At 34.6% G+C, this 12,737-nt stretch overlaps 1 protein-coding gene across 4 annotated transcripts in view; it reads right to left on the reverse strand.

Moving 5' to 3' along the window:
* Positions 1 to 12,737, reverse strand: part of MKLN1 (muskelin 1) — a 320,256-nt gene that overhangs the window by 65,437 nt on the left and 242,082 nt on the right. For all 4 annotated transcript variants that reach the window (XM_064487354.1, XM_010975669.3, XM_031455374.2 and 1 more), the window contains one exon: positions 6,935 to 7,047. In XM_064487354.1, the coding sequence (XP_064343424.1) occupies positions 6,935 to 7,047 (113 nt within the window). The remainder of the gene's footprint in view (positions 1 to 6,934; positions 7,048 to 12,737) is intronic.

Consider the following 12,737-nt stretch of genomic DNA (forward strand, 5'->3'; position numbering starts at 1 on the left):
TTTTTTGAAAGCTTAATAGATTATAAACCACTAGGTAAGACTAATTTTTTTAAAAGGGAGAGAAAATACAAATTACCAGTATCAGAAATGAAAGCAGTAGTATCATCACAAGCTTTCTAGATATTAAAAAGAAAACAAGGAACTACCATGAAAAACATAGGTAAAATTTGACTACATAGATAAAGTGGACATATTTCCTGAAAAAATTAAAACTCATTAAAATTGACACAAGATGAAAGAGAAAATCTGAGGTCATTATATCAATTGAAAACTTGGATTTATAATTTAAAACCTTCCCACACAGAAAATGCCAGCTCCAGATATCTGAACTGGTAAATTTTATCAAATACTTATGGGAAAAATACTGTCAACTTTTTTCAGAAAACGGAGGAAGAAAAAGACGTCCATTTTTCATCTGTTTTGTAATCATTCCTAACTTACGTACTTTATGAGGACAACATAGCAGTGAAGTGAAATATTACAGAGGAAGAGGAGAAACAATATATGTAGTTAGTATACCTCATGAACAGACACAAAACTCGTCTTTAAAATATCAACTAGAATATGGCAATATATAAAAAGCATATTTCATAACTAAAGAGAGTTTATCTCAGAAATGCAAAGCCCATTTTACATTTGAAAACCAATCAAGGTAATTCACCACATTAAAAGACCAAAGGGAAAAAACATGATCTTATCAACATATATAGAAAAAACACTTGATAAAATTCAACAGATATTCATGAGGAAGAACTCACCAGACACTAGAAATAGAAATGAACTTCCTCAATCTGACAAACGATGTATGAAAATCCTAAATCTAATTTTTCACTTAATGGTGAAATCTGAAATGATTTCCTGCTAAGATCTGAAACAGAATAAGTATATCTATTCTCACCTCTCCTATTTAACATTGTACTGGAAATTCAATGTCAGTGCAATAAGGCATTAAAAAATAAAATAAAAAGTTATGATTAAAAAAAAGGTGGAAAGAAAGAAGTAAAACTGTCTCTATTCATAGATGACAGGACTGTTTAAAACATCTTAAGAAATCAACAAAGAACAGAACAGAAACTGTTAGAAATAATAAGCAGACTTAGAAAAGTGATGTGACACAAAGGCAATAATAAAGCACCAATTTACTTCAGTATATCAGCAACAAACAAATTGAAACTTTAAAAATTTTAAGTTTATAATACTGTGGAAAAACAAAATGCACTGGGATCCATTTAATGAAAACAAAAAAGACCTCTAACCTGCAAGCTCCATGTGCAGAGAGATAATGAATAAGACTGAAGTAAACGGAAATTTAACACTGTTCATGGATTAGAAGACTCACTATCATTAAGACATCAATTCTCTCCAAATTGATTTATAGATTCAACACCTTTCCAATCATAATTCCCACAGTTTCAGAAACTGACAATATGATTCTCAAATTTACATGAAGATGTAAAACACCTAGAAGAGTCAAAATAATTTTTAAACAGAAGAACAAAGAGGTGCTACATTACTTGACCTGAAGGAGTGACATACTGGAATATAAACAGACCAAAGGACAATGAAGCAGATTAGAGTGTGGAAAAAGAGACATATACTTATACGCTCAACTGATTTTTGACAAAGGTGCCAAAGCAATTCAACAGAGAAAGGAGATACAGAGCAACCAGAACTCTACACATTTCTGGAAGGTATACAAAATAGAACAACTACTTTGGGAGAAGTTTTAAAAATTTCTTCAGAGGATGCTAAAAGGGTGAAAGTTTGATAAGTAACAGAATATTTTCATAATCTCAAAATGTTTCCCTACAAATTACTTATTAATTATAGAGTGAGAAATCTGGTGAGCACCCTTCTTAACCAACTGATCAAAGCTAACATCAGACAAACTGACATATTGTGCAATCCTAATATGATAAACTGAGAAGGATCCAATGTCCTCCACATGGCATTCTTGCTAAAAATGCTTCATCTATATATCCAATCCTAGGGAAACATCATAGACTCAGCTGAAGGATATTCTAGAAAACAACAGCCTTGCATTCTTCAAAAAATGTCAAGGTCAAGAAAGACAAGGAGAAGTCAAGGAACTGTTCCAAACTAAAGATGACTAAAGAAACATGATATTGAAGTGCAATGCATGAAAATGAATTGAGCCCTGGGTCAGGGATAGAGGTCAGGGGTAACAGTAAGACAACTATAAAGGACAGTACTGAGGCACAATTGGGGTAACTGTCTATATGTGAATAGGGACTGTGGATTAAACTAAAGCAGCAGGTCTCAGTGCAGTCGGGTCTCTAAGACACTTCAGGGAATCCACAAAGTCAAGCTATTTTCAAAACAATACTAAGATAAAAAAAATTTATCTTTTCACTCTTATACTCTTATTCTCGTATGAGTATATTAATATCTTCCAGAGGGTACATGACTTTTGATATAGCAATAGACTGAATGTAGAAGCAGATATGAATCCAGCTGCCTTCTATTAAGTCACAGTTAAAGAGATTTAGGAAATCATAAAACAATGCTACTTGATAGTAGCTACTTGATGGTTGCCTCGAGAAAAAGCACCTATGCAATTGTTTGAGTTGCAAGCTGACCAAGCTGCATTTTTGATGAAATACTATGTTTATTTGAAAGAAAACTAACAATCCAAATATGGTTATTCAGACATTTTCTAAAAAATAAATGAACTAGACAAGGAAACCACCTAAAGGTCCACTGACAGATGACTGGATGAAGACGTGTGATATGTGTGTGTGTGTGTGTGTGTGTGTGTGTGTGTGTGTGTGTGTGTGTGTGTGTGTGTGTGTGTGTGTGTGTGGATACATATATATATATATAAAACTCAGCCATAAAAAAGGATGAAATAATGCCATTTTCAGCAATATGGATGAACATAGAGATTATCATATTGAGTTAAATAAGTCAGAGAGAAAGATAAACATCATATAATATCACTTTATATGTGGAATCTAAAAAAATGATACAAATTCTGTTTGCCAACCAAAAACAGACTCCCGGACATAGAAAACAAACTATGGTTACCAAAGGGGAAATGGCAGGGAGGGATAAATTAGTAGGAGTAGATAAACAACATGGACCTACTGTATAGCACAGGGAACTATATTTAATTTCTTCTAATAACATTTAATGGAAAAGACTCTGAAATGAAAAAATATGTATGTATATGTATAACTGAATCACTTTGTTGTACACCTGAAACTAACTAATGTAAATTAACTACATTTCAATTAAAAAAAAATGAAATGTGTTATCCTGAAGGAAAACAACTGACAAAATTTGTTGCCAATAATACAGTGCACATTTTTAAACAAAAATTAGAGTTGTAGAAAACTTCTACCTGCCACTGTGATCTTGACACTTTCCCAATACTTAAAAGACTTTTCTAATGAGATTGACAGTGATATTAATAAATGTGGTTTTGGGGGATAGTACATAATAAAATATGTCAGCAATTGGAAGATGTACATAACTCAGATATTTTTCAAGGGACCAATACATGAGTTAAAAAAAAAAAAAAAGCATGGGTAAAAGATACATTCAAAGAGCAACACAGACTAGTGGATTTTAATTTAACAGAATACAAAACATAAGCTGATACGGCTTCAGAGTCTATAGTGCAATTACCTTTAAGAAACAAATACTTGTCAATTTGGGGGATAAGATCAAAAAAGAACATGTATTATCTAAAAAGGCTACTATCAAAATACTACTTTCTTTCCCAAGAATATCAATGTGAGGTCCAATTTTCTTCATATATTTCACACAAAACAACATGTTGCAAGAGATTAAATGCAAAAGCACATAAGAATCTAGCTGTCTTCTGTTAAGACACTGAAGAGATTTATAAAAATGCAAAATTAAAGAAAAATACAATTTGTTTTGAACCTACAAAAACGTATGTGCATGAACATTTAAAATAATTATTCTCTTTAAGAGCTGAGCCATTCTATTATCTTTCAATCTACTACATGTGCTATTAGATACATGTTTAATCTAAGTAAATTAATGTGAATTTTGCTTTTTTTTGTGATCAATATTTTTATAGATTATACTCCATTTAAAGTTATTACAAAAATAATGGTTATATTTTCCCATGCTGTATAATATATCCTTGTTGCTTATTTATTTTATACATAGTAATTTTGCCTTTTAATTGTATAGCATACTTTTAAAACATACGCACTGGGGTATCATCAAACAATAAAACTTGTACTTACTGGTACAGAAAACAAAATTAGATGTATGAAATTCTAACCGTTCAGTTTTGGAAGGAATGAGCATTTTGCTAGAGCCATATAATCCCATTCACTTCAATGATGGATCAACAAAAGGTTTTTAGATATTTAAATGAAGAAAGTAATAGTAAATTACAATAAATCTGAATTTCAGTACTGAATTACCACTTTACTTTATCTCTGTTGACTTCAAAATAATAAAAACAAAGTGTTCTCATCAAAATAACTTCTGTATTTTCCCAATACTAGTTTTAAATAATTATTAATTGCATTCTAGGTATTACTCACATGCAAATGGTAAAAAGGTAATAAATACCCATGCCCAGCTTCAAAAGTAGAACAATAATATTCAGCTTTGAGGCCCCCCTATAAACGATCTCCCTTTCCTGCCAAAGCAGCCACTCTCCTGAATTTTATATTTATCATTCCTTTGCTTTTCTCCAGTAGTAACTTTTCATTTAACTTACCTCACCTATTTACTCATTAAAGAGTAAGCATATGATTCATAACTTAAGGAATTCAGTCTCCACAGGGAAACAGAAATGTAAACCAATCACTACAGTAACCCATTCAAGGAATATAAGAGGTTAAGTGGACACACCAAAGGAAGCTTCTAATTCTGCATAGGGAAGTCAAGAAAGGTTTCATAGAGGAAGTAAAATCTGAACCGAGTTTTAAAGAATAAGTAGGCATTTACTAGGTAAAATCTGGGTGCATGGGAGGAGAAGCCTCCATTAATTCCATCAGGGAAAACACTATTCCAAAGAACACATATGAGAAAGTTGAATGATTCTAGCAACTGCATGTATGGCTAGCACATAAAGTCAAAAAAATGAGGCTAGAAAAACAGATGAGGACCAAATCATGATGAGAAATTTGAAGTTTTTACTTTAAGCAAAAGGAACTAAGGTAGATAAATTATTTTATTACTGTTGTTGTTGTTATTATTTACACTTCCCTGTATCTATGCCTTTTGATAGTGCTGCCCATCACTCAATAGCTGCGGATTTGGTTACATGACTTCTTTTGGGAAAATGAGACAACAACAAATTTGATGGAGTGCTCATGTCTACTTTATCCCCCTTGTAGTCCAGCCCTGCATAAGAACAAGACTCAGCTAGCCAACAAGAAGGTGAAGGTGAGTGACCGACTATGTAGAACAGAGCCAAGTAGTCCCAGCTGAAGCTATCCTAGACTGGCTGACATCCAGCTGACTCCCAACACGAGTGAGCTCAGCCGAAACCAAAGAATCACCCAATCTATAGACTTGTGAGTAAAATAAATGCTTATTTTTACACGCCACTAAAATTTTGTAGGTGCTTGTCATGTAATATGTAAAATGCAGTAGATAACTGAAACAGGGACTGAAGCTAACCATAGGGTTTAAGCAAAGGTGTCATGTGGCCAGAATTTTTTTTAAGACTACTAATGAATGGAACTAGATCTGGAGATCAACAATGGAGGCAAAAAAGTTTAAGAAAGAAACCATTAAGTTGGAATTAGTGCCAAAAGGAATAGAGAAGAAGAGACATCTGAAATGCGATATTGGATGCTAGAATCAGTGGAACTTTGGCACCAATTAGATAAATTCAATAAAGAAAAGAGAAGATTTTAGGATGAATGCTAGGCTTCTTGTAAAAATAATTAGATACAATCAACCGAGATTTAAAATAGTTGAAGAGAAATGTTAGGTATCTTTTTAAGATTTGTCTTTATTTCTGTTGAGGATAGAAATGGTCATTTCAGAAAACAGTACTTTAATACTGAAGGGCAAAGGCCATTTTTACACGGATAATAAATAGAAATCAGAATTTTAAGATCTATTTGAAAAGATAAAAGCTACCTAAATGATTAATCACTAGAACACATTGAATAAGTAAGAATCCAGTTTTCTAAGATTAAAGATAAAGCCCTAGATTTACTGTGAAATGGCCTTCCTAGATTAAAATCAGTGGTTTTGAATTAGGTCTTTTCCACCCTTTTTCATTTGTGGCTACTACTGTTTTGTTATAGTTTATTTCTCACCTTGTAATGTGAAACTCCTTAGATGGAGAGAACAATAAAAATTTCTATAAAGATTTGAAAAAATAATATATGAACATGTTCCTTCTATCAGTGTATAATTATGCACTTATTTAATTCAAAGTTATAAATCCAAGCCATCCTATTCACTATGGAAATCCTTTATGTATATATGTATCAGTAGATTTACACAAGAATATGTACATACAATTTCAGTTAAAAATAAAATACATATTTTGTGAAAACTGATTAATATAGTCAAATAGTGAGGGGCCAAAATAGTGAGATAAGGAGGACACCAAAAGCACATTTTCCCAGAGAAATAAAAATAAGTGCTCAAAATAAGAGCAGAGTTTACAGGGACATGAGAAAAGACATAGTTACACAGTTATATTTTAACTAAAGTAGTTAAAAACTAAACTATATTAGATACCCATTCCTATTCATCTCTATAAAATAGATTTGTTCATGTATTAGTAGTTGATGAACCAGGTATAGAAGCTGGAATGCAAGAATACTTAACCTTGTTCACTACAAATCCTTCTATCACTGCTGACAGACATTAGAAAAGAATATAAATCATCCAGAAAAAGAAATGTATGTCCATAGCCTTATCATAATACAGGTGGATGAAAAGTCTGAGAACTTGCCTCTTTCTCAGTGTCTCTAGAGATACACGTCCACTGGTTCTCCTTCACACTGTATGCCCAGAAGTCAGCAAGATCTTGTGTTCCATCCCAGCCACCAAACAAATAAACGGTCTCTATAAAAATTAGAAAAATGTGTAAAAAATAAACTTAAGGACAAAATTTAATAATAGATAAGCAGATTTAGCCAGTTGCTTCTAAGATCATTTAAGAAGGAATATCTATCTAAGTAAACTTAAAAATGAGATTTTCAAACTAGTAACATTCCAAGATAAATACTACTATTTCCTAAACATGAGCATATGGAAAGGCTGCTGCTGGAGAAACACTATTTTGAGAGATTTATAAAAATAAAGATAAGTAGGAGGCATCCCCTATGATTCTGATTCCATAGGTCTTCAGTGGGTAAAAAGAGTTAGTACTTTTTAAACTGTCCACAGGGAATCCTGATGTGCAGCCAATTTAGTAGCTTCTATGTTACATCACAAAAAGTTTACATTTGCAGTTTCTTATCAATGCAACCTCAGATTGTTAAAAAAAAAAAAAAGAAAAAGAAAAGGGAATCCCAGAGAAATATAGAGTGCAAAACAAAACATAAAGATGCCTAGCTATTTCTGGAAAAAAAAACCTTAAAACATTAAAACTGTTTTCTATTACAATACCAAAAACAATGGTTAAAACTGGCTGTGAGTTAGAAAGTCAGATATCTTAAGAATAAAATGATGCGTAGCCTTGGTATTCCCATGGAAACTGGGGAAAATTTTTCCTAACATATTGTGGTAGGTTTAACTCCTAAGAAATCAACCTTTAAGTCATTCTAGGTATGTAAAGAATTTAGTTTCTTCTAACTCTTGGAATGTCTATTTTATCTATCGACTTTATCACCATGACAAAACTTACTTTTTGCTCAGTGAGTAGTAAAAATCTTTATATATAACACTGGGTATCATCCACCTTTCTTTATAAAACAGCAGAGCCTTTCCTTTCTTCAAATATTTTCCCCTTTTGTAAATATCTTATGTCTACTGGTTGCACAAGTCTACCATTTTTTTTTTTAGTTAAACAAGACATTACAGGAAAACTGTTAAGCCATCTACTCACTAACTGAAATACCCTCGGCTACATATGTGGAGACTGTCATCTAAGTTATATCCTACCACGCAGGGTTAAAATTAAAAGTGCACCTGGAAATACCGTAACACAATTTAAGAAAATTCTTGCCATTCATAGAGCTGTCCTATATGAGATTTCTGTTACATTTTCATATAATTTCAAACTCTAAGTGAATTTTCTAAGTAAAAGAACCTAAGGGAAATCAAAATAATGCTTCTGGGTAAGAACAGACTGGGTAATCATGTATAGGTTACTTAACTTCCCTGGGTCTTAGTTTTTTCATTTACAAAACTCACAGTGTTGTGGTGAAGTTCTTTAGATACAAGTTACATAAAAACATTCTGAAGACTATCAAGCATGAACAGCATTTCTACTTTTAAAATATATACACACATACGCAACTTTGCAGTTACTATGTACCACAGATCCAGTAAAAACAGTATTACTGTATCTGTTTCCATGTCTAACTCAGCACCCAGGAAACTTTTGGCTCTGTACAAATAAGAAATAATGAAAATTATTTTAAACTATTAAAAACTGCCATATCTCAGACATATAAAATAATCCATTATCATTAGTTAAGTAACATTCTGTTTCCCAAATGGCACATGGTAATTAATGCCCAGATACTTAGAATTTTATATGAAAAAAATTAAAGAATTTTCATCTGGCTTAAAAATTATCTGCAAAGGTTTCACCATAAAGGCAATTAACACTGTTAAATTCTGAAGCCTGGAGTCGGACTGGGTATATAACTAAAATAGCAATTGACCTTTTGTTTTACAGTGTTTCTGGGCACCCTCTGGATAAGGTTACCCTGGTTCATTAACTTTAATAACCCTTCCTCTTGGGCTCTGGGTTCTCAATGTTCTTTCTGAAAAGCAGGTCTCTTTGTACACATAAATTCTCATAGCAAAGAAAACCCACATTTCCACAACAGCCTCATTGATAGCTGAGCAAAATAAAATCTGGCACAGAGCAAGCATCCCAGTGGAATTAATCCAAAATGTCATTCTTATTCGTGAATGCTTTCTGGTCCCAGCTAAAGTTTAGTAGTAAAACTGAATGAATCAGATGCAAACAGGACCTTTTACTATACCTGAATGAAATGCAAAAAAATTTAATTAAATCATCTAATTAAGTTAAATCATTCAGAGATAAAATATTATTTACAAACACCAGCAAAAATACTACTTAATGCATAAAGGATACTAAAAACTTTTAAAGATTATAGAAAATAATCAGAACTGTAGTGAGAAGAAAGCAGAAAAAAGAAAATGCTATTATTTACAACAGGGGAGCAGCTTGGTTTATGGGATGTCCATTCTCATGCTTATAGGTTATGTAACAATTCATGAACATCCCTGGGGCAGAACAATTGTCTTCAAGCATCACCCTTTTCTCCATATTTTCCTTTTAAAGGAGTATAGCTTATAGAGGGTATCTATTTCTCCCATACTCACAGGACTGTTCAGTCAGTATTTTTTGAGTACTAATATAAATTGCCAGGCACTTTAGAGAATAAAAAGAAAGAAGACATAGTCCCTGTCCTCAAGGGGCTTACAATCTAGCCAAAAATATAAAAGTACCTAAATCACCATAATGCAGTACAGACTAAGTGCTTTAGGGAAGGTAAAAAGCACCATGGGGACTCAAAAAAAGAAAAAGAATATACCAGACTGAGGGGATTCAGGAAAGACTTTATTGTGACAGTGGTACTGCACCTATGCATCAGAAGGTAGCTTTGTTGGCAGAATGAAGGACAGAGAAGAGGACTTTACAAGTAGAGTAAAAAGTGTAACAAAGGTACAGAGACAGAAAGACACACAAAGGGGTTTTAAAAGACACAGACTTAGATTTCCAGTCAAGATGGTGGAGTAGTACGACCACAAGCTCGCCTTTTTTCACAACTACAACAAAACCACAACTGACTGCTAAATAACCACTGGGGAAAAGAAGGCTAGAACCTAGCAGAAAAGATCTTCTTCAACTGGAAACATAAAGAGGAAACCTCAGCAGGATGGTAGGAGGGGCATGCTCATGATATAATCGGGTCCCATATCCCCTGGGTGTGCAACCCACAAGCTGAGGAATAATTAAGCCACAGAGGCCCTCATGTAGGAGTGAGAGTCTCGAGTCCCACATCAGGCTCCCCAGCCCGGGGTTCCACCATTGGAAGGAGGAGACCTCAGAACATCAGGTTTGGAGGCCGGGGAGGCTTAACCCCAGGAGCCCCAGGGGAAATACAGACTTCACTCTCTTGGGAAGCTTGCACAGAATCTCGCGTGCACCAGGGCCAAGGACAGAGGCAGTGACTTTATAGAACCTGGGCCAGATCTACCTCCTGGTTTTGGAAGGTTTCCTGGGGAGGCAGGGTCAGCTGTGGCTCACCCTGGGAACATAAGAGCTGGTGGTGGACATCTACAGGAGCTGGGAGTGTTCATCTACATGAGCTTTCCTGGAGGCTGGCATCTTGCTTGGGTCATTAGCACTAAGACCTAGCACCACCCAATAGCCTACAGGCTTAAGTGCTGGGAAGCCTAAGGTCAAACAAGATACTGGGTGGGAACACACAGCCCCACATGTCAACAGACTTCCTGAGCCACAGACTCCTCTAGACACGCCCTTAGATACCACCTTACCTACCAGAAGACCAGGACCAAGCTCCATGCAACAGTGGGCAGGCACAGATTCCACTTGCCAGGAAACCTGGATAAGCCTCTAGTCCAGCCTCATCCACCAGGGGGCAGATACCAGAAGTAAGAAAACAACAATCCCAAAGCCTGCGGAAGGAATCCACAAACGCAGGCCAGACTCTACTCTGGAATCAGCTGGATCCTGGACCTTGGGTGAAAAGAGACCTTGGGTGACAAGAGAGGAGTGTACTGCTAGGATGTATAGGACATCTCCCTCAGAGATGTCCTACTTCTCCAAGGTCGAGAAACGTAACTAATCTACCTAAAAATACACACAGAAAGATAGACAGTATGAGTCGGCAGAGAAATATCTTCCTGACCAAGACACAGGATAAAGTTCCAGAAGAAGAAATAAATGATGAGGAGATAGGCAATCTATCTGAATTTAGGGTAATGATAGTGAAGATGTTCAGAGAACTCAGGAGGAGTATAGATACACAGAGCAAAGTTTTTAGCAAAAAGTTAGAAAATATAAAGAATACCCAAATGGAGTTGAAGAATACAATTACTGAAATGAATAATACACTAGAAGGAACCAAGAATATATCAAATGAGGCAGAAGAATGGATTACTGAGCTAGAAGACACATTAGTGGAAATCACTACTGCAGAACAGAAAGGAGAAAAAAGAATAAAGAGAAATGAGGATAGTTTAAGAAAACTCTGAGACAATATGAAGCACACTGATATTTGCATCATAGAGGTCCCAGAAAGAGAAGAGAGAGAGAAAGGGCTTGAGAAAATATTTGCAGAGATAATAGCCAAAAATTTCCCTAACCTGGAAATGAAAACAGTCACCCAAGTCCAGAAAGTGCAGAGAATTCTACACAGGATCAACCCAAAGAGGAACACACCAAGGCACACAGTTATCAAATTCACAAAAATTAAGGATAAGGAGAAAACATTAAAATCAACAAGAGAAAAGCAACCAATAGCATACAAGGGAACTCCTATAAGGTTATCAGCTGATTTTTCAGCAGAAATTCTACAGGCCTAAGAGGAGTGTCATGATATATTTTAAATGATGAAAGGGGAAAACTTACAACCAAGGATACGCTATCCAGCAAGGCTTTCATTCAGATTTGATGGAGAAATTAAAAGCTTCACAGATAAACAAAAGCTAAAAGAATTCAGCACCACCAAACCAGCTTTACAACAAATGTTAAAGGAACTTCTCTAGTCATCAAACCACAAGAAAAGAGATATGTACACCCCAATGTTCACAGCAGCACTATTGACAATAGTCAAGACATGGAAGCAACTTAAATGTCCATTAACAAATGACCAGATAAAGAAGTTGTGGTGTGTGTGTATATATACACACACACACACACACACAATGGAATACTACTTGGCATAAAAAAGGCTAAAATAATGCCGTTTGCAGCAACATGGATGGACCTGGAGATTGTCATACTAAGTAGGTCAGAAAGAGAAAGAAAAATACCACATGATAACACTTATACATAGAATCTAAAAAAAAAAAAGATGAATGAACTTATTTACAAAACAGAAACAGTCTCACAGACACAGAACACAAACTTCTGGTTACAGGATGGGGGAGGTGGTGGGGAAGGATAAATGGAGAGTTTGGGATTGCAGATACAAACTACCATATATAAAACAGATAAACAACAAAGACCTACCATATAGCACAGAGAACTATATACAATACCTTGCAGTAAACTCTAATGGGAAGGAATGTGAAAAGGAATGTATATATGTATAACTGAATCACTCTGCTATACATCAGAACTTAACACAATATTGTAAATAGACTACACTTCAATTAAATTAATTAATTAGTAAATAATAATAATAATAAAAGACATGGACTCTAAAATCAAGGAGATCTTGGATGGAACTGTCTCTTTATCACAACTGAGTGATCACTACCAAATTCCTTAACCACTGATTTCCAAAGCTCTAAAATGGCACACAGTGCCTATCTCACAAAGCTACTGTGAGAATTAAATAATGCATGCACAGCTGTGAAAA

This window comes from Camelus dromedarius, chromosome 7 (genome assembly GCF_036321535.1).
Source record: "Camelus dromedarius isolate mCamDro1 chromosome 7, mCamDro1.pat, whole genome shotgun sequence".
In the NCBI taxonomy this organism is placed as follows: Eukaryota; Metazoa; Chordata; class Mammalia; order Artiodactyla; family Camelidae; genus Camelus; species Camelus dromedarius.